The sequence below is a fragment of the Equus quagga genome, chromosome 13 (assembly GCF_021613505.1).
Source record: "Equus quagga isolate Etosha38 chromosome 13, UCLA_HA_Equagga_1.0, whole genome shotgun sequence".
Taxonomy (NCBI): Eukaryota; Metazoa; Chordata; class Mammalia; order Perissodactyla; family Equidae; genus Equus; species Equus quagga.
Window position 1 is genome coordinate 15,285,882 of NC_060279.1, and position 24,356 is coordinate 15,310,237.

The 24,356-nt window shown below is 36.5% G+C and overlaps 1 protein-coding gene across 2 annotated transcripts in view; it reads left to right on the forward strand.

Moving 5' to 3' along the window:
- The first annotated feature begins 673 nt into the window (after nt 1-673).
- The window catches only part of XPR1 (xenotropic and polytropic retrovirus receptor 1), a 201,676-nt gene continuing 177,993 nt past the window's right edge, over nt 674-24,356 (forward strand). For both annotated transcript variants that reach the window (XM_046682621.1, XM_046682622.1), the window contains exon 1: nt 674-902. In XM_046682621.1, the coding sequence (XP_046538577.1) occupies nt 834-902 (69 nt within the window). In that variant the 5' untranslated portion in view covers nt 674-833. The remainder of the gene's footprint in view (nt 903-24,356) is intronic.

The following is a 24,356-nucleotide window of genomic DNA, read 5'->3' on the forward strand; positions in this document are numbered from 1 at the left end:
TCAACATTGATTTCCCTCTCAACCGCACTCCTAATCTCTAGGAAGCTCAGCCACAAGTCAAGGTGGTACCCTCCCATCCTGGTTTTGGCCCAGGTGTTGTTACTGGTCTTTCTCGTAGCCCATGGGACTAGATAATTACACTAACATTCAGAAGCAGCATGCCAATTTTGGCACTGATGCCTTTAATTAAATTCAACAAGTATTTATTGAGCACCTAGAGCGTGTAAACTATAGTTCCTTTAAATATATTTGGCCCTTAACTATTTAGTCTGTTTCAGTTACTCAACTTGGACTAATCCTGATCCATCCTTAACGGTTTTATGAAGAATAAATATTAAAACGGAAAAATATTGCTACAGTTCTTTGCAAAAATAAATGTCTCGTGTGGATTATTGTTGCTACAGTATTAATATTAATTGCAATAACAACACTGCTGCTTCCCAAGCAGGCGGTAGAGAGCAGCTGTAACGCCAACAGGAGGCAGACGGAAGAGGTCAGGGGAGGTGCCTCCAGCACGTCCGGCCCAGAAGGGGCGGGGCCTTCAGGAACGTACCCCAACCCCACCCCTTACTCCGCCCCTTTCGTCGTGCGGCGTAGGCGGTTACCATGGCGATGACGTCTAGAGGGCGGGGCGGGGCGGGGCCATGGAGAGGAGGAGGAAGATGGCGGGAGGGCGGCTCTGAGGAGACCTCGGCGGCGGCGGAGGAGGAGAGAAGCGCAGCGCCGCGCCGCGCCGGGGCCCATGTGGGGAGGAGTCGGAGTCGCTGTTGCCGCCGCCGCCGCCGCCGCCTGTAACTGCTGGACCCGAGTGGGAGTGAGGGGGAAACGGCAGGATGAAGTTCGCCGAGCACCTCTCCGCGCACATCACTCCCGAGTGGAGGAAGCAATACATCCAGTATGAGGTACCGGCGGCGGCCCGGGTGTGGGAGGACTCGGAGGGGCCGCCGTCTCTCCAGTCCCGACCTCCACCGCCGCCTTCCGCTCCCGCTCCCGCCCCGCGCCCGGGCGGACTTTGCCCCGGTGCCGCGGGGAGCCACTGCGGCATCCCCGCCGCGGCCGGCCCCCTCCGGGCCCCGCTGACCTTCCCCTCCCCCGCAGCCCCGCCGCCGCCGGGGTAACGGATATGCAGGCGGCGGGCCGGGCGGGAGGGCACAGCCCGGCCGGGGCTGGGGAACGGTGCTGGAGGGCGAGCCGCAGGTGGGGGCGTCGGGGTGAGGGCGGCCCGGGGTCGCGGGGGGTCCGCGCCGATGCCCCCTGCCCGCGCGCCTTGACCTCGCGTCCCCACCCTGGGCGAGCGCCCCCTCGCCAAGGTTAGGTCTTACTTCTCTGCTCACCTCTCGCCGAGGAGTCCTGCTCTTCCGAGAGGAGCCCCTCCGGTGATTTCCTTCATTCCACAGAGCCCTTCGGCTTTACCCCGGTTGCCCAGTGTTGACAAAGGCTTTGTAGCAGGGTTGAAACTTGATTTAAACGTCTATCACATAGGCAGTGGTTACAGGATGCAAACGGATTGGAATCAGCTATTCTGTTTTGGTAGCAAGACGGGGACTTGTCTTTTTACTGATTGCATGAAGTGTACAAAGTAATCCCGTCTTTGGTTTGGGCTGTTCTGTTGTTTTGGAATAGAGTGACGGGGGAAGAGGAAGGTGGAAAGAAGAGAATTATTAAAATTTTCAGCTTCTCTTTCCTAAAATTTTTGTTAGCTAGGGAGCAAAGTACTATATTGTAAACAACGTACTTTTAAAACATACTTGTGTATTATAGAAGTCATGCCCCCCCCCCCCCCAATTTCTGTGATAACAGCTCCTGGGGGGGTATTTAAAAGATAGTGATGAGGAACCTAATATTGATATGGGGAAAAGTAAAGATAATGAACCCATTTATATATTCAGAAGGCAGGATACCTGAGGGGCTTTAAGCATTGCAGTAGGTTATTCTCAGTAGCTGGCAATTCAGCTCCTGGATAGAGAAAGAAAGGCTTATCTATAACCTCCAGGAATTCACATCTGTGTTATGTGCAGGAACAAAGAGTATAAAATCAATATGAACACGAATATGCTGGTTAGATTTTATGAACTAAAATCTTTTAGTTCTCCATTTAATTTCTATTTAAGTTCAGTGATAGAATGTTTAGGCAATAACATGAGTTTATTTATTTATGTAGCATTTGTAATGATTGAAGAAAACAGGGAAAGGGTAGATGGGCTAAACAGAACCTAGCAGATTGTAAAATAAACTCACCTTGTAATATACAGAATTTGATTATTGCCAGAAATGAAAGGCCTAGAATTATTAATGCTTTCTTGTCAATTAATTTTCTTACAGTGTTTTGTGGGTACATTTTGTGAGAATGAAATAAGAGACTAGCTTTTCAGCCTGTAGAGTTTTTGATTTATTGTTTCTAATAACATTCGGTCAGTTTTAAAACCTTGGCTAGAGTCCAGACGATGGTTTTTATTGAAAGGAAGGTATTGGTCTTTCATCTTTTTAGTAGTAATTTTCAGCACCACTGCCAGTTCTTCATAGATGCACAGAATACAGCATGCTGAAGCAACATCTTATAGTTATGTGGTATGGAATGCTTGGTTTGGGCAGAAGTAATAGTGGCTGGTTGTATGCTATGATTCATTTTAAGTATTACAGCACTTAATTGTTTCATAGAATTGTATTAATTTGGAATATCTGGGGCTGGAAGGGGAAGCATAAGATTTAGTTTGAAAATGCAATTACCTTTTGATTTGTAACGTCAGCTTTGTGACCATAGTAATCACAGTAATTCTGGGACTCCTCATTCATAGACTCCATTTGGATATTGGTCCTGAATGGTTACTCTAGGTGGTCACAGAGGGACAAAATTCCTGGGCATATGTGTGAGTGCATTATCTTTCCTGGGCCAATTATAAATTATTTTTTGAAGAATTCATTTATTGTGGATAATTGAAATTTTATTCTGCAGGGAGTCCCTACTGTGTGACTCCTGTTTTGGATAAGCTCATTGTTTGGTAGGCAAAATTAAATAAGGGCCACTTTTCTTTGTGAATTGGAGCCCTTGAAGACATTTTTTATAGGGTTGGGATCTGTATTGTATATTGTTTCTCAAGAGCTGGTGCTGTTCTTTTAAAAATACTTAAAGAGGCATCAGTAAGAGTATTTAGAGTCCAGGAATTTTGGCAGCTTAAAAACTTTGGGGAAAAGGGACATCATAAAAGATCTTAGCCTTTGTTAGAGAAAAGAAACTTCTCATAATGCAGCAACACGCAGTTTCTCATGTATGAAGATGATGCTCTTGAAGCACTTAGTAGAACACACTTGAATTTGTTTGTCAAGCACCAGTGGTGAAGTTTTTGTGTATTGCTCCTGATTTCTAGCCTAGGGTGCTTTCTAGTGCAGTGAACCACTATAACTGTTCAGCTTCTTTCATTTCTATGTCATTTTGCTATATTAAATTTTATTTGAAATAAGCAGAGCATTAGATAGAAGCTGAAAATTTTGTTTTACATCTGTAATTATATGTATAATGTATACACGGTCACACAGTAAGTGCTAGTTCTTGTATTTGTTAGCCATGAGACCTTGGGGACAATCTTTTTGCCTTTCCAGGGCTCTTTCCTCTTCCATAAAGTAAGAATACAGGGTCAGAGCTTTTCAAGGTCCATTGTAGTTCATACATTTTTGATTTAACTTTTAATGGTTTTTATTCCTTGGATTGCTAAAATTATTAATGTTAGTGACCCATCAGTATCCTAAAAATTATTAGAGTTTCTAATTTAAAAATGAACTGTGGAGTTCATAGACTGAGTCTTCATAGGCAGAATAAAAGAATAAATAAATAAATAAGTAAATGAATAAATAAATAAATCAAGCATAAAAGAATAGAGCAACATGGAGAAACCATATAAAGAAAATCTATTTGATCCACTTGTGAATAGTTTTTACAAAGAACAAACACAAATGAGCAGAGACTATCCAGATGTTGGTCGAGTAATCTATTTGAGTATAAATCTTGGTATATAAAATAGAACATTAATAAATCTTTATAAAAACACTTTTTTAAAATTTAGAATGAGTGATTGTATATTTTAGAGTTCTGTATTAATTAATCAAAATTAACTTAGACCCGTTGCAACCAAATAGACTAGAATGACCATGTTAATATTTTACAGAATATTAGCAAAAGAAGCAAATATATTTGGTGCCTTAGGCTGCTGACTTGTGTTTTCTTCCCTAGGGTCCTGTGCTGCTTTGGTTTCTCAGGAACCAGGAATGGTTTTTTTCATTGTATATTGTAGTTTCATAAGATACTAAAATAATGAGGTATCTGAATTTCAGGATTTTAAAGTTTAAAGGGAATTTAGAGATTATCTACCTCCTTGTTTTTTCAGGCAGGGAAACTAAGGTTCCAAGGAGGTCAAGTGGCTTGTCCAGAATCATGTATAGATAGCTAGTCTCTTGAGCAGAGAGGTATAAGCATTGGGAGTCACATCACCCTAAGCTGTGTGACCCTGAAGAAATCACTTCCTCTTTCTGTGCTTTAGGTTCTTCATCTGTAAAGTGAGACAACTGGACTTAAAGGTTCCTAAGCTCACAGCCCTATATTTTCTATGGACCCATCCAGCTCTAAATTTCCATACTTTTTTTTTTTGGAAGATTATCCCTGAGCTAATATCTGCTGCCAAACCTCCTCTTTTTGCTGAGGAAGACTGGCCCTGAGCTAATGTCTGTGCCCTTCTTCCTCTCCTTTATACATGGGTTCCCTACCACAGCATGGCTTGTCAAGCGGTGCCATGTCTGCACCTGGGATCTGAACTGGCGAACCCTGGGCCACCAAAGCAGAACATGTGCACTTAACCGCTGTGCCACTGGGCCGGCCCCGCCATACATTTTTATGGTTTAATTATGTTTGATATATGAAAAGGACAAAACTTAAAGGACTTATTAATAGCGTCCTTTTAAATTAATAGTGTTCTTTTAAAACTTTTGAAGAGAATTAAATCCGTGAATGGAAAGCTGATCCAATGAAGCTGTTTTATTTAACTGAAATGAATAGGAATTGATAGTCATGGATTGATTTTTTGTTGCAGGATTTGGGAAAGGATAGATTCTGCATAAACTGTGCATCCCTTATTTTCAAGTCTAAGGAAACATTGCTGTAACATTATTGTGATTTTCGTTTATAGAACTCTCCTGTGAGAACACTTGTGTTGCAGGCATCAATTTCCCAAAGGTATTATGTTGATTAGTTAGGGTTAACTTGCCTTGCTGGAACTTGTTTGAAATTTCCAGTTTGGCCACCCGATGGGGCACAAGCCACACTTTTTCTTTCAAGCACTTCTGCAATTGAAAGTACTGTATAGCACATTTAAGATAACACTTGTAAATGATTGTGTCAGTAAGATGCCTGGCATTTACAAATCTTTCTTAAATGAGTGAATGAATGTGGTGTAAGACAGGAAGCTATTACTGTTCTTTATTATCTTTATATAATAAGATGTGTTAGGGTGAGTATCCTGGAAAGATTATGCTTGTCCATGCATCCCTGAAGGTTGGTTTTGGATCAGCTTTTGGTTGAAGGCCCAGATCATAAGAACCTAAGAATCTTATTTGACCCGGGGTCACCATGGAAAATTAGTCCTGGCTTCAAATCCAGTACTGATCTGGAAAGCGTTTGAGAGATTGACTGAGTTGTGCTGGCTAGGGGTTTCTAGCTCCCAGAGGAGAGTACCCAAAACTCCTATGGAGTAAGAGAAGACAGTATTAGAACTCTTAGTTATGTTCATTTTTATTCATAAGGCAAAGAAGAAATAGAATTTTACTAATATTTGATAAACGGATTGATGCGGTGACCTTGTTTAGGAAGTATTCTGAGGGAAGGAACGAGAAGGATTGTTAATAGTTTCCTTTTGTTTGTTCACTTTCAGCAAATAGCAGTTAATCCAGTTTATGGTTAAATGAATTTATGGATATTATATAATTTTGACTAAACTAATCCTTATAAAATAGATGTGACTTAAAAAAGACTCCTATAAAGAAGCCTCAAAGATTATACCGGTGATGAAAGCACACGTGAACAACAAGAAAATGGCAGGGCTGCTAATTCTACTTCTAGTACTAGCTTTTTGTCAGCCAAACTACAGATACAAACAATGACGCTTTAATAGACTTGACAGGAAGTTTGCCAAAAGATTTCAAAATAATTAAGATAATTCTTTGAAATAAAGTTTTACATCCACTGTCATCCACAGTGAACTTCACCTTAAGTATATATTATGTATTAAGAGTATTCTGCCTTTGTGAGGTCTGTTTTTCAGCTTTTAGCCGTTATAATCTAGTTTCAAAGTTAACTGAATCCTGAAATTTGAAGTACACCTTTGAAATACTGTATTACAAAATGTTAAACTAAGTTTTGTTTTGTGTGTGGTTTGTTTTTTTGTTTTTGTTTTTTTTTTGCTGAGAAAGATTCCCCCTGAGCTAATATTTGTGCCAGTCTTCCTCTATTTTGTATGTGGGTCGCTGCCACAGCATGACTGATGAGTGGTGTAGGTCCGCTCCTGGGATCTGAACCTGTGAACCCAGGCCACTAAAGTGGAGTGCGTGAACTTAACTACGCCACGGGGCTGGCCCCATAAACTGAGATTTTAAAATGAAGCTTTTCAGTTATATTGTTCTCTAAAAGTATTGTTATTGATGATAATGTCTTAGATTGAAAATATTTTGTACTATTCATAAATGAAAGGTAAAAATTACTTTACCATTGTCTCATCTTTTAAATAAAACTTCTATTTAAAAAAATTTTGTTTTATAGTGTACACAGTTGTAGAAGGATATAATTTATAAATAAGCATACATATATTGGATGTGCATAGTGAACCTTTTTTGTTTTGTTTCTTTTGATAGAGGTGTGACATAAAAGAGTTTGGAAGACTTTGCTCAAGTTGTACAGCTTAACCAAAGCTGGTTTGTGGGAACTGGCTCTTGGGATTGAGAGAGTGTCAGAATTCACTGGGGTTCTTGCCCAGTTCTCTTTGCCTTTGCAGGTCTTCTCCTTACCTCATTAATGCTAAAGAAGCCAAGTAAGCAAAGCTCATCAACAGATGCCTTAAAAGATTGTTCATTCATTCAACAAACATTTATAGGGGTTCTACTATTTGCTGTAGGCTGATAAACTTTTAATTAAATTCTAGCTCTTCACTGTTTTAAAAATAGAAAAAAATAATATTTTTCAGAACATGATTATAAGTTTGGATCACCTGTGTAAATGATATGAAATATTTTTCCTTAGCTTTTCAAACTTTTGTATTATACATCTTTAAATCTAATTTGTTTATAGGAGGAAATTTAGTTACCTATTTTTTTCCCATCACCAAGCAGGTGTAGTATCTATAGAGGTTGATCAGAAAATCCTTAAAAGGTGTTTATTTATTAGAGGCCAGAGAAAAATATAAATAACTTGCTGTAAGCATAACTTATGATTTTCACATTCTCTGTAAGAAGAGGGACAATATGTTAAGAAAACATAGTCATCTCTTATTTATTGAGGATGACTCTGCCGTGTTTAGAAAGACCCTAGACCAGGAATAAAGAGATATAAGTCCTTAGACCTGGTTCTGTCACTGGTTATTCGTAAATAATTAGTGAATAAGTGATCTTTTTGAAGATTGAAGGGCTGAAATGTAAGCATACAGGAAAGTGGGAAGTTTTTAGATTACTGTGTGAATTACTTGTTTAGGCTAAATTGGTAAAGTTGTAATTCACAGAGTAATCCATGTGTTTTGTTTTCTGTATCTTAGAGCACTGGTTCTTATACTTTTTGGTCTCAGGACCACTTGAAACTCTTAGAATCTTTATTGAGGATTCCAGCGTCTCCTGATATATGCTATATGAGAAATTAAAACTGAGAAATATTTAAAACACGAGAGTATACAAGCACACCTTCTACTAGCCGTGAGACATGACATCACATTTCATGTAGCCTCTGGAAAACTCCACTGTGTACTGGTAAAAGAATGAGAGTGAAAAAAGCAAAAGAAGTTACAGTATTATTATGACAGTAGTTTTGACATTTTGGGTTCACTGAAAGGGTTTCTGAGTGTTGCTGTCGTAGAGCATGGGACTCCTTTCAGAAAGGTTGGAGATGGCCTGAGAATAAACTCTAGTCTTAGGAAGTGTATCAGAGGATAAGGGAATCCAATAGGTGAGGGTTCTCTAGCGTCTCTCCCACTACAAAGGACGATAGAGAAAAGGAAGTTGGCTTCCCTGAGATTGCCAGGTCTATTCTCTTTTCTTTGAATTGAATTAGTGGAAATGTGGTCAGCTTGTCATTAAGGCAAAAGGAATTAACATTTATTGAGCAGTTAGGAACCAAGTGTCAGCTGCTTTACATATGTTGTCATTTAATCTTCACAACAGTTTTGCAGGATAGGTGATTTATCATCTCCATTTTACTGATGAGGAAACCCAAGTTTAGAGAGATTAAACAGTTTTTTCCTGGCTACACACCTAGTAAGTAGTACAGCCAGAATTTGAAATCAAATCTGTCATACTTTGGAGCTCCTGCTTTTCTATGGGAATTGTAAACAACAACGGTGGTGGTAGCAGTGGCTGTAATGACAGCTGTTATTTTTTGAGTGCTTACTGTATGTCAGGCACTATTGCAAGTACTTTAAAAACGTTTTCTCTTTATAGCAAGCTATTTAGGTAGATTGTTAGCTCTCTTTATAGATTGGGGAGACTGAGTCTTAGAGCTGTTAAGTAACTGGTTATGTTGATACTGCTAATTGTGGATAGCAGAGATGAGATTGTAAGAGCCCCTGCTCTTAATTCCTACATCATACTGCTTTGTGTAAAATAAAAAATAAATTTGTCCATTTATACATGCATACATTTAAGCATGGTCTGACCTGTTCTTGAGCACCTGAAGTAATGGCTGGTCTAGGATTTTTAGTCCCAGGTCTTAGTCTGCATGATTTGGAGGTAGTAGAGTGTCGTCTGGAGGTCAGAGTTCACTTCTTTAATTTATATTTTCCTCAAGATTATCAGTGTAACTGTTATTAGGTGGGCAGCTGGTAAATAGAGGACCTTATGAAGATGAGCTATAAGAAAAAGATAATGAGATGTAGTGATAAGGGTAAAAAGAGGAAGCTAAAGAAAAGTAGACATAGCTGTCACTATGCCAGAGTTGTGGGTTTTGGCTTTTCGATCTTAGATCATAGAATGTTAGACCTGTAAGGAATTTCAGAGATTATTTAGCCCAATTCCCTTTTTTTTTGCTTAAATGGGAAATGAAATCCAGAGAGGTTAAATGATTCAAGATCACATGGCTTGGTTAGTGGCTGAGTTAATACAATCACCCTGATTCATTTTATTGCTTATTATTTTACGTTGTATTCTAGTATGTTAGTAATGTATACAGAGAACAAACTGAATCCAGACTGCCTAGATTCATATTCCAGCTCCACAGTTTACTAGCTGAGCGACCTCAGGCAAGTCACTTAACCTCTCTGTGCTTCAGTTTCCTCATCTGTAAAATGGGGATAATAATAGTAGTCATAAGACTTTTGTGAGGATTAAATATGAAAAGTGCCTAGAACAATGCCTGGCACATAGTAAGAGCTATATATTTGCTATTAAAATTATTTCTGCTACAGAGCTCAGCAGTATTAGATAATGTTAGGTTAACAGAATCTCTGTAAGGAAAACCGAGCCTCAAACTTTGTCCCTCTGGGCTTGTACGGGTTCATGTTTTCTTGGAAAATGGCTTCATTGGTTTTAGCTGTTACTCCTGTTATCTGTGGTATTTATACTAGTAAATTGTCCTTACCCTTTTAATACAGAGTAAGGAAACTAGATGGGAACAATTATGTAGTTTTAAAATAAATTAATTCTCCCTGGTCACTTGTAACTTGTATTCATTTCAGTTACATATAAACCGTGTCCGTGTATTCTTTTTTTTTTAAATTGGGGGAAAGGCACATGTGTATTCTTAAGTATGTCTAAATAGCTTAAGTGAGTTGCTTTCGTTTTTAGTGGATATCTAATTTTAGTTCTTTTCAATTATCTAATTAAAATTTAATTTTTAATATTAGAATTCGTTTTAGAGTTGAAAAAGAACTTCTCAACCCCTCTCTTTTACAGATAAATAAATTGAGGGCAGAGAGGCCAAGATATGTGGTCAGAGTCTCACAACCAGCTGACTATAATAAGAATATTGGCCCTTGGCTCACTGCTATACCTTGCTAAGGCTTATCACTGCTGTATAAACATTTCTTTGCTTTTAAATTTTAAGAATGAATTTTCTTTGTGCGAGTCAATATGAATTTAAATGTTCTTGTTAATGATTACTTAAATACTCTGCATTGATGCTTTTATCTGAATCTCATCCATTAGATCACATTTAAAATAGTTCTTGTATTTGCCAATTAAAAGACTGAGTAAATTATGAGACTCAAACCTTAAAAATATTATTGTCTACTCAACTACAGAAAATTAGCCATTGTCTAGGTAGAAACCTACCTTAGGTGAGATGACAGGACTGAGGAATTGTGGTAAGGCTTAAGGGGTTAGGTAGAGATGAGAGCAAGACTGAGGAAAGTTGAACAATCATTTGGCCATTCCTCTGTAACATATATGTCTGTGTTTGAATGGTAACACAGGTTACATGTGTGTTACTTGTACAGGTACAAAGGTGTACCTGTACACCTGTATACCCCCCACACTTATAACACATTACCAAGCCAAAGTCAGGGTATATATGACTAGAGAAAAACCAGAATATGTATTAAACCAATTCATTTAGTATTCGTGAGTATCCCTTCCATTTTTTTAATAATAAAATAATAATGATGATAACAACAGCTAATGTTTATTGATTGTTTCTGGTGTGTCAGGTATTTTACGTTTAATCCTTACCCTTAAAGTTAGGTTTTGTTATCCCTGTTTTAAGAAGACACTGAGTCTTAGATTAAGTAGGTTGCCTGTGGTCACAAAGTGAGTGGTAAAAAAAAAACCAGAATTCAAACACAGGTGTGTCTTTATTTCAGAGCCTGGTTTCTTAACATGGTGTTACACTGTCAGGATCATGCATGGAAAAGTAAAGATAAGTGAGTTCCTGCCCTAGAGGAGCTCACATCTTGGGTGGTCTCCTAATCATAGTATACTGTGATTAGGTTACAGAGGAATGGCCAGTTGATTTTGCTCTGGAGATCAAAGGTGTTTATCTTGGAAAGTTTCTCAGAGGTGGTATTTGAACTGGGTAGAGTAGTCCCCCCTTATTCACGGAGGATACATTCCAAGACTCCCAGTGGATGCCTGAAACTGTGGATGGTACCAAATCGTATATATACTACATTTTTTCCTGTACATGTATACCTATGATAAAGTTTAATTTATAAATTAGGCACAGTAAAAGATTAACAACAATAATAATAAAATAGAACTATTATAATAATATGCTGTAATAAAAGTTACCATAGATCTTAGCAACCTAGCATACAATTATTTTTCTTTCCTTATTGTCAAAAACTTTTCCTTTCGACTTAAAGGAAGCACTTTACGGCTTCTCTTTGGCATATCTGAATTGCCTGCATCACTACTTTTGTGCTTTGGGGCAATTTTTAAGTAAAATAAGGGTCACTTGAACAAAAGTGCTGCGGTACTGGGACACTCAATCTGATAATTGAGGTGGCTACTAAGTGACTAATGGGCAGGTAGCATATACAGTGTGGATACCCTGGACAAAGGGATGATTCATGTCCTGGGTGAGATGGCGCAAGATTTCATCATGCTACTCAGAGCAGTGCACAATTTAAAACTTAGGAATTCTTTATTTCTGGATTTTCCATTTAGTATTTTCGCGCTTTGGTTGACCACAGGTAACTGAAACTATGGAAAGTGAACCCATGGGTAACGGGGGACTACTGTACTAGAGATTGAGTAGGGTTTGGTTGATCACAAGGTGAAGAAGGGAGAGGGCACTGGGGGCCATCTAGGCAGATAGAGTAATATTGACCAAAGGCACAGATAGGTGGAAGCATGCAAGCATATTAATGAAATCTGGTTTAGTAGCTGTGTTGGAGAGCTGATAGGGTTGGAAATGTGGATTGGGAGGGATTAAGGGGTGAAGGACCTCGAATACCATACTTAGGATTTTAAACGTTTCCTGGGTGTGAACCATCAAGGATTTTAAAGAAGAGATTATAGGGGAGGGATCAGTGCAAAGTGATTTGTATAATTTAGATCTTGGAGGATGCATTGGAGAGAACAAGACCAAAGACAGGAAAACCAAATAGTATAGCCAAAAATAATGAGAACTTGAATTAATACCTTATTTAATCAATTTTAATATGTACTTTTCCCAAATTTTAACATCTAAAATCAGGATATATCTTATAATTAATGGCTGTGTTATAGATAATTGGCAGGCTTTTTTTCTTTCTTAGAAGCACATAAAATAATGATATATATTACTATTACTGGTATCTTAGATTTGATGAAATATGGTAGTAATAATATATAACATTTACTGAATGCCTACTCTGTGTCAGGTGGAATAGTAGATACCTGTCAGTATCCAGCATCTGGCAGTGTCTGGCATAGTTAGCAACTTTTTTTTTTTTTAAATAACAGAAAGTGACTGAAAGGCCATGGGATCTGCCTGAGATGTCATTAAGGGATGAGAAAGAGATTCAGAAGAGCATGGTTGAAGGCAGTGAATGGAGAAAATAAGAAAAGTTCATGTTTGTCACCTATAAGAAAAGTCATGTTTGTCACCTACAGAGTGTGGCTAGAGCTCTGGGAATGAATTACTTTGGTATCAATTTTGAGAAATTTCTTATTCTTTTAGTTTTGTTGAATTTATGCATCTTTTTGATTACACCTTTCTTTTTGAGTAGAATAAGCATATTTGAAATATGAATATTTCAAATTATGCTGCCATTAGATATTTGCTAAAGAGGGCTGCAAAATGTTTTCTCTAGGATTTATTTTCTTAGTATCATGGATTTTCAAAAATTCAGTTCTTGATAGATTGAGAAATCAGGAAATACATTGATTTAGAGACCACCGAAATTGAAATTGTAATAACCCTGTGAGCTTGGGCAAGTCTTTTAGCCTTTCTGTGCCAGAGTTTTCTCATCCTTAAACTGAGGATAATCATAATGCATACTTTAGAGAATCATGTGAAATGATACGAATTAATATTTGGAAAGCACTTAGGACAGTAAGTATAATACTTACTATGTGTAGTAACTTACTACAGTGTCCTAGTTGATTCATTTACTTTTGAGACAAGGGGGAGAGGGGTCAGTGAAACTATAACTAGGAAAAAGCAACTTAGATACTGTTCATTTCGATTTTGAACAAATGGAAGATGAAAGAATTTTACCTTTTTAAAAAAGTCTGGTATTTCATAGAACAGAAAGTTTATATTACTACTTGTTGATGGTTGTTGATGATAGTAAAAAAGATTAATTTATAAAGTTTTAAAGGTTTGTTTTTTGATAGAGATGAAAAACTGGGAAGAAAATTGATAACTTTTTCCTTTTTCATTTCACACTTTTGTTGTAGAGCCTTGTTAGAATTTCAGAATTGATTTGTAAGCATACAGTATTAGAGAAGAAAATGTTATAGGGAAAGAAATTATCATCAAATGCAGTATTTTGAAGTTCTCCGTTGACCTTTCTTACTTTCATTTTAGAGACAATATTATTTAAAATGTTTTAGGTAAGGAGCATTTATTAAATCATATTTAACCAACTATAATAACGATGATTTAAAATTTTTAACAATATGATATCAATAATTAATAGTAATTTAATGCATATTTTGTGAAGCTGCCTTGTTAAACACAGAATATCCTATTAAAGTACCATCTCCCTTCCAAATTGTGTAAGTTGCAAATGTACACAATATTTCAGTAGTTAGATGTTTTTATTCTCATTAGTATTTGAAATTAAATAAAAATATCATTGATAAAGATAAAGTAATACTATTAAACATTTTCTAGTGTATCACTTTCTGGTGGGCAGCACAGTGATTTATGTGGGTGCTTCAGTATTTGTGCTTTAAATAACAGAATTTGAATGAATAGCCAGATATAGGGAGTGAAGGAAGGAAGAATTCAATATAATGGTTTAAACTAAAGAAACTAGTACAAAATAGCTACTTTTGGGGTGGTAAACTTATGAAATTAGGTCTTAAATATCCTCATTTCAGGTGTGAAATGTTTATATGTAGAGCTATGTAGCTAAAACTTGAAAAATTGTTGAAAAGATAAGATTCATTAAAATCGAGGTAGTAGTTAAAGAATTAATTCACTAAGGGAAAGTATGTAAGGCAGGAAAATAGAGATGCAAATAGGGGAGATCTTGGAAAGACATTGTCACAGGAGTCAAGGGTCTTAAGGGTAAATGGATTAACAGCAGTGACATACTTTGTAGACAGGTCACTGAGGAGGAGGATTAAGGATAGGCCTTTGGACATGACAAAAGGAGGTCATTGGTGAACTCTGAAGGTAAATTGTCTTTTGCTAACTTTCCTCCAGGTTTTAAGAAGTTAGAGTCTTTGAGAAAACACGTGTATTTTTCATTTGAGAAATTTGGCTGTTAACAAAATGAGGAAAATAAGATAGAACCTTTAGGAAAGAGCAGGATAAAGCAAAAGGTTTTTTGACGCTACGTGAGATCTATTCACATATGGAGGCAGTAGAGAAAGTAGCTTTAATTTTATCTAAATTTTTTGCTTTAATTGCATTTCCCTCATTTATTGGCTGTGAGACCTTTAAAAAGTTATTTTATTTCTATGAATCTAGTTTTCTTGTGTGTAAAATGTAGATAATATTTGCCTTTCAAGATTGTTGTGAGAATTAGGCATAATAATATATGAAAGTGTCAGCAGGGACCTGACCCAGAGAAGATACTTTTCAATGAAGAATAGCTGTTAATTTCTATCATCATTAAAAATAAGCCATAGCGGGGCTGGCCCCGTGGCCGAGTGGTTAAGTTCGCGCACTCTGCTGCAGGCGGCCCAGTGTTTTGTTGGTTTGAATCCTGGGCGCTGACATGGCACTGCTCATCAAACCACGCTGAGGCAGCGTCCCACATGCCACAACTAGAAGGACCCACAACGAAGAATATACAACTATGTACTGGGGGGCTTTGGGGAGAAAAAGGAAAAAAAATAAAATCTTTAAAAAAAAAAATAAGCCATAGGAGTAACTTTTATTCATTTATTCAACAGACATTTATTTTAGGGTGTTGGACTCAATCTTTTAGTATAACAAGACCCTCTTTCAATGTCATGCATTTTCTTGGAAACTAAATGATGGCAGCTGGACTTTTAGAATCCATTGTTTGAGAAATTACATTCTGACAAAATGAATCAACTCTATTTCATAGATTCTAAGATTCACATTCCCCTGTTCCACATTCCAACATCTTTGAAATTGGGATTCATTGTACAGATGTCATAGTTTAATTGGTAGTCTTTTTCTTTCTTTTCTTTTCTTTTTTTTGAAGATTGGCACCTGAGCTAACAAGTGTTGCCAATCTTCTTTTTTTTTTTTCCTTCTTCCCAAAGCCCCGCAGTACATAGTTGTAGGTTCTAGTGTGAGTGCCGCTGGTTGTGCTGTGTGGGATGCTGCCTCAGCGTGGCCTGATGAGTGGTGACATGTCCGTGCCGAGGATCCGAGCTGGTGAAACCCTGGGCCGCTGAAGCAGAGCGCGTGAACTTAACCACTTGGCCTCGGGGCTGGCTCTCTTTTGTTTTTTAATGGTACATAAAATAATGGTGTGTCTTAACAATTGATGGTCTCTTAGACTTGGTGAAATATGGTAGTATTTTATTAAGTACAAATATTTTCATATATTTTGACAAGTAGTAGTATATTTGTGGGAAACATTATTTAGCCTATAGAAAATACCTAATTTATTAAGATTTTGCAGTATTGAAATTGAAGCTGTGAAGTGATCTGAGACCCATGGATTAGAAGCCATTTTTTATAGGCATATAGGAAACAGCATTGCTGAACCTTTGGGTTGCTTTTTGTTTTTTTCAGATAAACTGGCAACTAAGAGCAGGAGTGAGAATTTTATGTTGCAATAACTATTATATATTTGGGCAAAATCTAACATGTTTTACCAAGCCATATAAACCTTATATTTTAAGAGGGGTGGAAGCCAAAAGCACTGAGAACTTTTTTGTGATTGGTAAGTGAAAGAGATTTGAATTTTGTATGGAAATAAAAGATAGTGAAAATTGGGAAAAATAAGAAAGGACTGTGCATTTTGATAGTTCATGAAACTGCAAATGCTATAACTCAATAAAAATAACAATAACTAACACCTAAAAAAGTTAACTAATGTGGTGATTTTGGACTTTTAGGTTTTCCATTACAAAGTCTGTGCAGTTTATGAACATATTGTGAACTTGTGCTAGATGCTGTGGCCTGTAAAAATTGAAGTGAGATTGTTCTCTAATTTCAAAGAATTTACAACTGTTACCACAATAAATGTAAGAATGAACCATACAGATTTAATTAGTTAGAAGAGTGCATTTGTTATAACTTTATTTTATCGTCAGAATAGGATCCTTAGACAAAGAAGATGCTGATTTATTCTTCTGGTCAGTTCTGCTTCAGCTCAGAAATGTGGCTATATGACTTCTCAAGGGCATTCAGTGTAAGTTAAATCACTATGTTGGTGGCTCTGACATAGGGAAATGCAATTTTGCGTGTTATTGGTAAATAAATCACTTATTTGAAGTTGTCGTAGTTTTCCTTTCCATAATTTTATATCTTTATAGGAATACAAATCTTAGCCACTTTGATCAAAACAAGCCAAAGATGTTGGTTATGATCTAATAACGTGTACATTCTATTATATAAAAATACTTTTCAAATTTAAATTCATGTGTTAATTATCTATTGCTGTATAACAAATTACCCCAAAACTTAGTGGCTTAAAACAATAATGAACGCTTATTACCTTATACTCTGTGTGTCTGTCAAGAGTTTGGAATCAACTTAACTGGGTAGTTCTGGCTCAGACTGTTTTGTGAGGATGCAGTCAAGATGTCACCTGGGGCTGCAGTCATCTGAAAGTTTGATAGGGGCTGAAGAAGCTAATTCTAGGATGGCTCACTCAAATGGTTTGCAAATTTGTGCTCGCTTTTTTCAGGAAGCCTCAGTTCCTCACCACTTGGAGCTCTCCATAGGGCTGCTTATACTTTTTCATGGCTGGTTTCCTCTAAAGTGGGTGATCAAGAGAGCAAGATGAAAACCCAGTGTCTTGTATGACCTAGCCTTGGAAGTAGTACTTTGTCACTTATGCAATATTCTATTGGTTATATAGGTCAGCCCTATTTAGTGTGGAAGGGGATTGCACAAGAGCATTACTATCAGTAGGCAAGAATCATTGGTGGTCATCGCAGAGGCTAGTTACCATCCTTGGTGTAAAAATCTAATGGTTTGGAAAAGTGTTGGAAATAAAAGGGAGAGTATCAGAAAATTGAGAGGCCAAAATTAGAGGTAAATCTTAGAAAATAAGATTTTACTCCAAATAGTGAGCCTATGTGTCTCTTTCTCAAAGAAGCATGGATTATAGAATAAACACTACTTGGGCAAGATACTTTAATAACCTCTCTGAGTCTCAGATCGTCAGTGGTAAAGTGAGAATTATATTTTAAAGAGTTGTAGGCCTCTGTTAAAGTAGTGCATTTAAAATTTAAAATACTCCAAACAATATCTGATAGTAGGCATTCAATAAATAATTATTATCACTTTTATTGTTGATCAATATTTATGGGCATCATGTCCTCATGTGTGCTCAACGCAATCTAACCTAGCTTCTACCCTGTCACTGCTGAAACCATTTTTTGATGGTCACGAGTGAGCTCCTGATCCTCAGATCTAATTACCTCTTCTTAGTCTCTTCCTTCTTGATCTCTAAGCAACTTTTTATTTCTCTTTCCTTTAACTTAAGGTTATATTTTATTAATCTTACATGTTGATAGTTTAAGTTATATCCTGTAAAGTAGAAAGTCAGAGTCTAGGGATTCTAATGTTAGCTATTTTTCTTTCATTGTAATTCAGTTGTAGCATTCCGGTTAGATAGATAGACATGTAGACAGATAGGTAGAATAGGCCATCCAGCTCAAGAAATAGAACAATTATTAGTATAATGAACCCTTCCCTGATTGTTGTTTTATTTAACTCAGATGTTCTCAGTTTTTAAAAAAAATTTAGTTCCAGCTTTATTGAGATGTAATTGACGTATACCATTATGTAAATTTAAAGTGTACAACGTGGTGATTTGATACATTTATACATTGCAAAACGATTGCCACCATAGCTTAGCTAACACGTCTATCTCGTCACAAGTTACTGTTTCTTTTTGTGGTGAGAACATGTAAGATCTATTCTCTTTGCAACTTTCAAGTATATAGTGTAGTATTACCATAATCACCATGTTGTGCCTTTGATCCTCAGAATTTGGTAATCTTATAAATGGAAATTCGTACCCTTTGACCAGTATGTCTTCTTTTCTCCCACCCCCCCAAACCCTGGTAACCACCACTCTGTTTCTCTGAGTTTGGCTTTTTTAGATTACACATATAAGTGATATCATACAATATCTGTCTTTCTGTGATTTATTTCACTTAGCATAATCCCCTCAAGGTTTGTGCAAGTTGTTGCAAATGGCAGAATTTCCTTCTTTCTCGTGGCTGAATAATATTCTATTGTGTGTGTATATATACCCCCCAACTCACTCCCCCTTCCACTGTTTTCTTTATCCATTTATCTGTTGGTAGACACTTAGGTTGTTTTCATATCTCCGCTATTGTGGATAATGCTGCAGTGAACACGGGAGTGCAGATCTCTCTTCCCTGAGCAGTTTTTGATAGTTTTTAATCTCTCTTCCTTCTTAAAATGCTCCTTTAATTTTTGTGGCACTGTGTACATCTGAGTTTTTCCTTATTGTCTTCTCTGCTACTTTGTATTCCAAAAGATTCTGTACTTGGCCCACTTCTCACTTTCTGAGAAATTTCATTTACCTAGAGCATAGGCAGTTTCAGATCATCTTTATATAGATGATTTCCAGCTCTTAACTGCTAGCTCTTATCTGTCTTCCAAATTGTAGATCTCTGTTTTCATCTGTCTGCTGACCATCTCAGTTGTCCTGTGGATAACTAAAGTGGTTTGTCAGTGCAAACTCCTGTCTTGTCTTTGCCCAAGCTTTTTCAGCTTGGTTAATAGTATCACTAATCATCTTTCTTTTCACCTCAGCTTAGTATCTTGGAGATCTTTAATTCCCTTAGTTCATGTTTAGTTGTTTGCCTAATCTTTCTATTTTGCTTTTTGGTATCTCCTTTCTTTCCCATATTTCACCTCCTTTTTTTTTTTTTTCCCATTGCCACTACCTTACTTAGGCCTTCAATATGCTTCTTCTTTTTTTTTTTTTTTAGTATTCAACATATTGTATTATAATTTATCTATTTATATGTCTGTCTTCTCCTTGTTTGATTCATCATTATTTCTCTAGAGCCTGGCATAGAGCATGGAGTAGATATCCTCTAAGGTTCATTGAATGAATAAAGCTCATTAGCTTCCTTAATGATGATACTAAATAATCTAGAAATATTTATGGTGTGCTTCTTTTATACAAGTTGAAGCAAGGTGGCTAAAACCCTGACTTTACAGTCAAATGGGGAACAAGTGACACAGATAAATAATTAAAACATAAGGTGGAAATATTAAGTGCTATAAGTGGTTTCAAATAGAGTACTTCAAGATTTCAGAGGAGGAAGTGATGACTTCCTTCTGGAGGAATCAGGACAAAGCACAAAAGAGGTTAAATTTGATCTAGACCTTGAAGGATGGTTAAGATTTGGAAATTAGATTTAAAAGATGAAGGCAGGTGTAGAAGATTCTAGGTAGAGGCAATAGTGATAATCAAAGGCAAAGATGGAAGAAATATTGAAGACTCTAAAATGAGCAGTAAGTAATTCATTTTGGCTTGAGGGTCAGGTTGTGAAAATGAAATTGTTCTCTCCAGTTTGGAAGATAAGCCTAGAAAGATAGACTGGGCCATCCTTGGTGCCTTAGAGGCCAGCAGAGGAGTATGGGCTTTATTTTGTGGCCATTGGGAAATCCTTGTAAGTTTTTAAGCAGGAGAATCAGACTGGTGCTTTGGGAAGATTGATATGGCAGCAGTTTGTGAGATGTGTTAGAGATCTGAAAACCTATAGGTTGGTACACCAGTTGAGAGTCCGTTGAAATAGTTCAGCTGAAAGGATAGGAGAGAATGAATGTAAAAGAGGTTGTGGTAGTAGCATTGACTGAACCAGATCGCTGAACTCTGGAGTGGAAAGAGGAGAATGTAAGCATGTTAACAAGACTAGGACAGGGATTTTTATTTTCCTTGTGATGTATCCAGGTACCTAGAAAAGTACCTGGCGTGTAGCAGTTGCACAATAAATATTTGCTGAATGAGTGAGACAATGATAACTGAGATTTTGAATCTGTGTGATTTGGATACTGGCAATGACATTAACAGAAATAAAGAATGTGAGAAGAGCAGTCTTTGGGACGTAAATGAATTGAATTTTAGACATTCTGAGTTTGTATTAGCAGACATGTGGCTGAAGATATAGATTTGGGAGATATCCACAGAAATAGTAAAAGCCATTTCAGTGAATATCATTGTATGTTAGTGTAGAAATTTATAAATGTGAATATAAGATGACATATTGCAAATTAGTTCTTCCTATTATAAATGTATATGTTTTAACTTTTAATAAATTCACTAATAATTTAATGTAACAACTTTTGCGTATTAAATTGCCTTTTGCTAATGGGATACTTTTAAATTCCATGAAAATTTTGAGTCATGCAAATCATTTTAATATACTGTTGGCTTTGGATTGTTAAGTATGTACAGGAGCACATTAGTTTTAAATTTTAATATATTAGACTATAAGAATTTATGTGAGAGATTTATTGACTTTACAGATTATTTCTATGGCCCAAAATAGAGCTAGGTTAGTTTATTTCTGTGTGAGGATAGAATTGGAGATTAATTAGATGGTGATTCTTTGTACAGGACACATGAGAATACTAGATGCCCTCTTTTGAGGTTTATAATTTGATTTACAGAACTGTCCTTAGAATTTTAGTATCAGGAAAACATGACTGATTTCTAGATGATGAGACAGAAACCAGGTCAGATGTAACTGACTTCCACATTATTCACAGACTATCCAGTATTTCTGTGTGAAAAAAATTAAGAAGGGAATGCAAAAAGAGGAAGTAGAAACTGAAAAAGAGATAATTGGAGAATGTTTCTGGGGTGCTGTAAATCAGCACATGATGTATGTATTTTTAAGAATATATCAAAATTTTATTGTTCGAGAGTTCCATTTGGAAAAGTTTTCAGATAAAAAAAAGTCTGATGTAAATTTTACCCAATTGTTAAACACTAACAATATTCTTTGCCCTTCCTCTTCAAATGCCTGTGTTATTTTATTGTTTATTAATCCAGTAATTAGATTGCAGCATGCTGACTTTGAATGGATCTTGAAGCAAACGAGAACATAGGTTCTACGTTGTTATTATCACAACGTAGAAAGTGGGAATTTTTCTAGCTCCTGAACTCCTTGGTCTGTGAGATGGTCTGTGAAACCCATCTGTGCTTTGTAAAGGAGATCAGAGATCATCTACTATGGGTTATTAAAAATTAACAACATAAGAAATTTGTATTGGCAATATTATTGAATATATATGTTAAGTTTGAACTATACCCTATTTTGTACAATAGAGATGTTTCAGAAAGTTTACGTAATATAATTAGGAGATGTTGCTTTAAGCATATGTAAACTGGGATCTGCATATATTTTCTTAGGAGTTTGTAGGTTTCCTATGAGAATTAAAAATATAATGTGTTCATGTCAGCAATCATCTGAAAATGTAAAAGGAGCATATTCTAGATCATCTAGATGACCATCTTATAAACTAGTGATGCCAGCCAAGAGATTACAATCCCTATGTTTATGCTTGTTTGGTAATGTTGGCTTCAGGTACTACTCTACTACTTTGTGAAGAGTTAGTAAGAGCTGAGGCATATCTAATGTGTAAGTGATGTATTCCTGTCCAGTAGACGGCCAAATGATGCCACAGCCCACTGTATGACGTAAGTTTTGTGACAGTTCACATTCTATTAGCTAACATTCTTTGAGCATCTTCTATGTTCTAGGCACTGTTCTAAATACTCTTCATGTGTAATCATGAATCATAATTAATATAAGGATCTGTGTTTTAGGAGTTCTCAATTCTCATAACAGAGCTGTGAGGTATGTGTGATCAGTATTCCTGTTTTACAGATGAGGGCACTGAAGTACACAAAAGTTAATTTTCCCAAGCTTACACAGCTGATAGTAGAGTTGGTTTTCATACACTTTGTCTGACTCCATCGCTCCTAGCCACTCTGCTATGCTCGTTCATAGTAGAGAGAGGTACTAGGAGAATTACATCACATCTAACACAAAGTCTTACTGGCATTCCACACTCAGAAGAGGAGGTGTATTGGCAGTCAGCATTGTAGTCATGTTACCAATTGAGATTTTGTTTCAGCAAACATCTTTTTTCCTGTCATGTTAATGTTGTTGGTTGAACACTAGTGGTTTTCTGTTTGTGTTTGTATTTAATTTATAAGATTTTACTGTTATATGAGTTGTTATAAGCACTAAGAGTTTTGTTGTAGTTTATGTATGTTTCAATATCATTATTACAAAAATAATTTAACACTCAGATTACAGTGTAGAGCTGCTGATATAAAGGATTGCTTTGAATCCTTTGGAAATCAAAGAAATCTTTTGTAATGCATGTGAATACATGTTGATTTCATTTATTATACAAATTCAGAGTTATCTATGATGTATTGGATTTCTTTAAAGTGAGGCAGTATGAATCAAGGACACTCTGAGTTTGTTCTTTTTTGCATTTGGATGTAGTGCTCCCAACCCAGGCAAGTGCTCTGAGTGACTCATATTATAGACAAACAATCCATAGGTACTAATATGGACAATTCGTTGTAGGCTCTTTCCCCCTGCTAGTTCCCAATTGGAGCCTATTCTCTTGTTACAGACATAGGATGGTATCCTATTTATGGAGTTCTCTAGAAGCTATTACTGTAAAAACATAGAGGGTCTCTTTTTCAGAGGAAGACTGAAAGTAATAAGCAAAAAGAGTTGTCCCTGATTTCACTGAGAGTTGTCTTGATTTAAATCAAATTATGAGTCAGTTTTATAGTCAAAATGAAGACTATTATCATTTTTCTCTTTATAAAATTTTAATCATCTTTTAAAAACTTAATTTGGTAGCCTTTCCTTTTGAAAATTTAATTCATTTTCATTACATGTCAGAGATTCTGGTTAGTGTGCTTTCTCAGTGTGCTTTGTTAATCATCTTTAAAGTAATTTTCTCCAAGAAAGAAACCCTTCTAAATTCAGGAACTGTTTATTGAGCTTCTACTGTGTACAAGCTGCTCAGCTAGTCATTGATGGTTTATTGATAGCATCATTTAATTTGAGTACACATGCCTATTATATTCCAGAATTAGAAAAACTTCATTCAGATATTTGAGTCTCTGACATTACCTGCTCTCATGATTGATTTATTTCCATAAATATTCTCTGGCTGGATTTATTTGTTCCTTTCTTCTTCTACTTCTAGAGGTTTACTCTGCTCTGAGCAGTCTATTCATTTACCTTCTTAAAATATCCTATGGAAGAACTGTAACATAACCACCACTCTACACTTGTATAGGACTTGAATATAAAATTCCAATCTGTAAACTGAAATAAAGACTTTCTGATGTTTGATAAGATCTTCTACACTTAACTGGAACTTCAACTGGAAGTTAGTTGAGACATCTGAAATTGTAAAGAAAATAGTGAGCCTATATACATTTTTCTTAAAAGAAGTTCCATACCTTTGTCATATTCAGTTAGGGCTTTTGTATATAAATAAATTTAAGAATTAATGGTCAGTAAGCATGAGGCTGAGCTTCAAATGTAATCTTAGAAAAGCTGTGGCCCACTAATAAAGGTTTTCCAAAAAGATTTCTGTTTGCGTATTTTCTATCATGACTTCTGATCCCAAATGTGTTTCTTTTTACTGACACCAACAACCCTTTCTCCAACATCAAATGGGTGTCTAACGATTCAGTTCAATTCTGACACTAACTCTCTGGAGTTAGTACAGACTCTGTGGGTTAAGGGCTTAGTCCTGCAAGACTGCCCCTGCTTAAGATGCCAGCTGCAAATGGGGTACCCAGGCTACCCACACTTCTGCCTGGCTGACTACAAATTTG